Source organism: Pinus tabuliformis, chromosome 3_2 (genome assembly GCF_031772625.1).
Source record: "Pinus tabuliformis cultivar Carrire ecotype Pingquan chromosome 3_2, CPIR1, whole genome shotgun sequence".
Lineage (NCBI taxonomy): Eukaryota > Viridiplantae > Streptophyta > Pinopsida > Pinales > Pinaceae > Pinus > Pinus tabuliformis.
In genome coordinates, this window is record NC_142302.1 from 586162277 (window position 1) to 586166143 (window position 3867).

The window sequence follows — 3867 nt, forward strand, 5'->3', positions numbered from 1 at the left end:
CTGAAATTCCTCCCCAGGATCCCTCCCCCCCTCCTTTGATCCAAACAGATGCCACTGAATCCTCTTCTCCTCTGGTCATCTCCTCTCAGACTTCCCTTGATCCTCCCCTTATCAGGATTACCAGGAGTTCCTCCAAAGATCATGGAGCTACCAGTGATTCATATAAGAAACCTGGGCCGGGTAGGAAATCTGCTAAGCAACATAGAGATGAGAATGCTTAGAAAGATATAGCAATGGGTATTTAGAACCCCATAGAATCTTACATTCTAGGGCAATATGATAAAGAGACAGTCCACAAGGACCAAGGGGGGCGAGCACCTCTCCGTACCCCACATACCCAATGATGAAAGTTCTGTCTTGGAATAGTAGGGGACTAGGGCACCCCTCCAAAGTTACAGCCCTAAGAGATCTTATTCATTGTGAGAAACCAGGAATTCTTTTGTTACAGGAAACAAAGCAAGGCCAGCAGGAAATGATTGGAATTATTGAACAGCAGAGGCAATACAAAGGCAACATTAGTGAATCAAGAGGAGCCTCTGGAGGAATCGCAACTCTCTGGAATCACAGCACATGGAACTACAGATCAGAAACTGTTAATCAGCACTGGATCAAAACTGTTTTAGAAAACAAAGTAGATAAACAAATTACAGTCATCTACAATATCTACGTTCCTAATCATTTCAGAGATAAGGAGCATTGTTGGGATGATCTTAAAGCCAACATAGATGCAGAAGAAAATTCTAACATCATTTTTGGGGGAGACTTCAATCTTATTCTTCATGCCAATGAGAAAAGAGGAGGTAGTTTCTCCCCTGATCCCTACAGAACTCACTTAGAAAACATTATGCAAGACCATGATCTCATCGATGTTGCTCCAAAAAATCGAAGGTATACTTGGAGCAATCGCAGGTTGGGAAAAGGCAACATTATGGAAAGGCTTGACAGAATTTTAATCAATGTTACGTTTCTCTCCTCCTTCTCTGTTGGGTATGCCAGCATCCTTCCTTTTTCAGCATCTGACCATTATCCTATAACTCTCACCCTGGAAACCCACTGCTCTCTCAGACCCATTCCTTTTAAGTACAGTTCCCTCTGGAACTGCATTCCAGCAGTCAAAGAGATCGTGCAAAACACTTGGAACTAGCATGTTGAAGGCTCCCCTGGTTTCATTTGGGAAACCAAGCTAAGAAAAACCAAGCAGGTTATAAAGGAATGGGAAAAAACTAGCTATAAGGAGCCCGAGAAGATCAAAAAGGAGATCAAGAACAACCTAGATTGTATTCAAAGAATAATAGAAGAGCAAGGCCTCTCCCAAGAGAAAAAAGAGCAAGAAATCAATCTCTATTTGCAGCTGTGTTGTGCAAACAAAGAAGAGTAACTTAAATGGAGGATAAAGTCGAGGCAACTTTGGCTGCAAGGGGGAGATAAGAACTCAGCTTTTTTTCATAAGCAGACCACCGCTCAAAAAATAAGGAATAATGTAAACTTTATTTTGGATGCTGAGGGCAATCGAAAAAATACACAAGATGCCATTCGAAAGGTAGCCACAGACCATTACCGAGATCTCCTAACCGAAACAAAAGAATAAGAGGACTATTCAGATCTGCTACAATATCTTCCTACCGAGATCAGCAAGGAAATGAATGACAGTTTGAACAAGGAGATTGATGAGGAAGAAATAAGAAGAATGATTTGGACACTCCAGCCTGATAAAGCTCTAGGACCAGATGGCTTCCCCATCTGTTTCTATCGAGCCTTTTGGGGAGTTATTAAAAAAGGCTTGACCAAAATTCTCAAATGGGTCCAATGAAAAGGTAAAATTGGAGGCTACACCAATGCCACTCTTCTTGCTCTCATTCACAAAGAAAATCGACCCCCTTCATTTGCTCGATTCCGGCCCATCTCCCTCTGCAACTCCTCTTACAAAATCCTGACCAAAATCCTTGCTTTTCGCCTTAAATCCCCTCTCCCTTCTCTCATATCTGAAAACTAAGGGGGGTTCTTGGCCAATAGACAAATCACTGATTCTATCCTCCTCGTCCAAGAAGCTATTAATTCGAGTCAATCTAGAAATGAGAAAGGGTTTATTCTTAAACTCGATCTGGCTAATGCATTCGATAGAGTAAGGCACTCCTTCCTCCTGGCTGTTCTAAAGAAGATGGGATTTGAGGCGATCTTTTTAAACCTCATCAAAGCTTGCATTTCTGGGCCCTGGATCTCCCCTCTTGTCAATGGCAGACCGGGAAATGCTTTCCAATCATCCTGAGGTCTTAGACAAGGTTGCCCTCTTTCACCTTATCTTTTTATTCTGATGGTTGAATCCTTTAGCAAAGTGTTGGATTTCAATCAGAGGGTTGGCCTCATCACAGGCATTAAATTTGGGAATGGAGTTAAGAATATAGATCACTCACAATTTGTTGATGACACCTTGCTAATTGGAGGAGCTTCCATCATAATAGCTCGGTGCTTCAAAGTTCTTTTAGATAAATATATGAGATACTCTGGTGGATTGGTCAATCAGCTGAAAAGTTGCATTTATGGATGGAATACTACAGCACAGGTCCTTCACAATATTGCCAATACCTTTGGAGTTTCTTGCAACTATGATTGGACTCACTTCACCTATTTGGGCATGCCAGTGAGTGTAGGTCCATTGAAGGCTGAAGTTTGGGATACCGTTATTGACAAGATGAAGAGAAAAGTGCAGCAATGGGGCTCCATTTGGCTTAACCCAGCTGGTCGCCTCATCCTCTTAAAATCAGGTATTTCCTCTCTGCCTTTATACCAATTCACTCTCCTTCAAGCTCCGACCTCTTTTCACTATAAAATGGAAGTCATCCTCTACCAATTCCTTTGGCAAGGAGGAAAAAATGACAAAAAGAAATTCAATTTGGTTAATTGGAAGCAGGTCATTCAGTCCCAAGACTGAGGAGGTCTTAGAATCAGATCTCCCAAATTCCTCAATATAGTGTTCGGAGGCAAGATTGCTTGGAGACTTATAATCGGCCTTTTTGCCTGGTGGAAAAGGGTGTTGGAAGTTAAATATTTAAACTTCCCAAGACAGCAGCTTCTTGATCAAGACATTCCTAATAGAGACTGTTCCAAAATTTGGCGTTTATGCAAAAGAGCAATTCCTTTCATGGCTCAAAACACTTCTAAAGTCCCCAAGGGAGGTGCTGATATTAATATTGGATCAGATAAAATTATGGGCCAGCAACCTATAAATAGTCATGATGGAGTCAATCCCATTCTCTCCTTTTTTGAAGGCATAGGCATCCATCATTTGGATCAGATTTCCAAGTGGGATCCCCAATCCCAATTATGGCTAGGGTGGTCCTTTCCAACCATTCCCAATGATCTCAAGGCAAGTTTCTCTGTTCTTCAATCTCATCTTCATAGTATAGCTCCTATAAAAAATAATGATCTAGATGGATTTCGCTGGGATCCATCTGGATCTAAATATACTATCCAAGTTGCCCATTAGTACATCTACAATAGTAACCATCCCACGCCCATATGGACTCACTGGAAGACTGTCTAGAAATATGAGGGCCTTCCTAAAAATTAAATTCTTCCTTTGGACTCTTCTTAAGGGGAAAATCCTTACTGCAAAAAATTTGCAAAAGCGAGGCATCAGTGGCCCTTCTCATTGCCCCAATTGTCAAGCTGCTGAAGAATCCATTCAGCATCTCTTCATTACTTGTCCCTTTGCTATCACCTGCTGGAGAAATTTATCCTACATTGATCATATTCCTTGGAATAATCACGACTCCATAGGAGAAGTCCTGCATCAATGGAAAAAGAATTATCCATGACAACAAAAGAAGAATAACATAGTTAAAAGGGTCTGGGATACCCTTCCTTACA

At 41.4% G+C, this 3867-nt stretch overlaps 1 protein-coding gene across 1 annotated transcript; it reads left to right on the forward strand.

The window, feature by feature from the left end:
* The first annotated feature begins 343 nt into the window (after window positions 1–343).
* LOC149181921 (uncharacterized) lies at window positions 344–1144 on the forward strand. The gene has a single exon (XM_089414374.1). It carries the CDS (start codon window positions 344–346, stop codon window positions 1142–1144), a length of 801 nt encoding a protein of 266 aa, XP_089270500.1.
* The last annotated feature ends 2723 nt before the right edge of the window (window positions 1145–3867 follow it).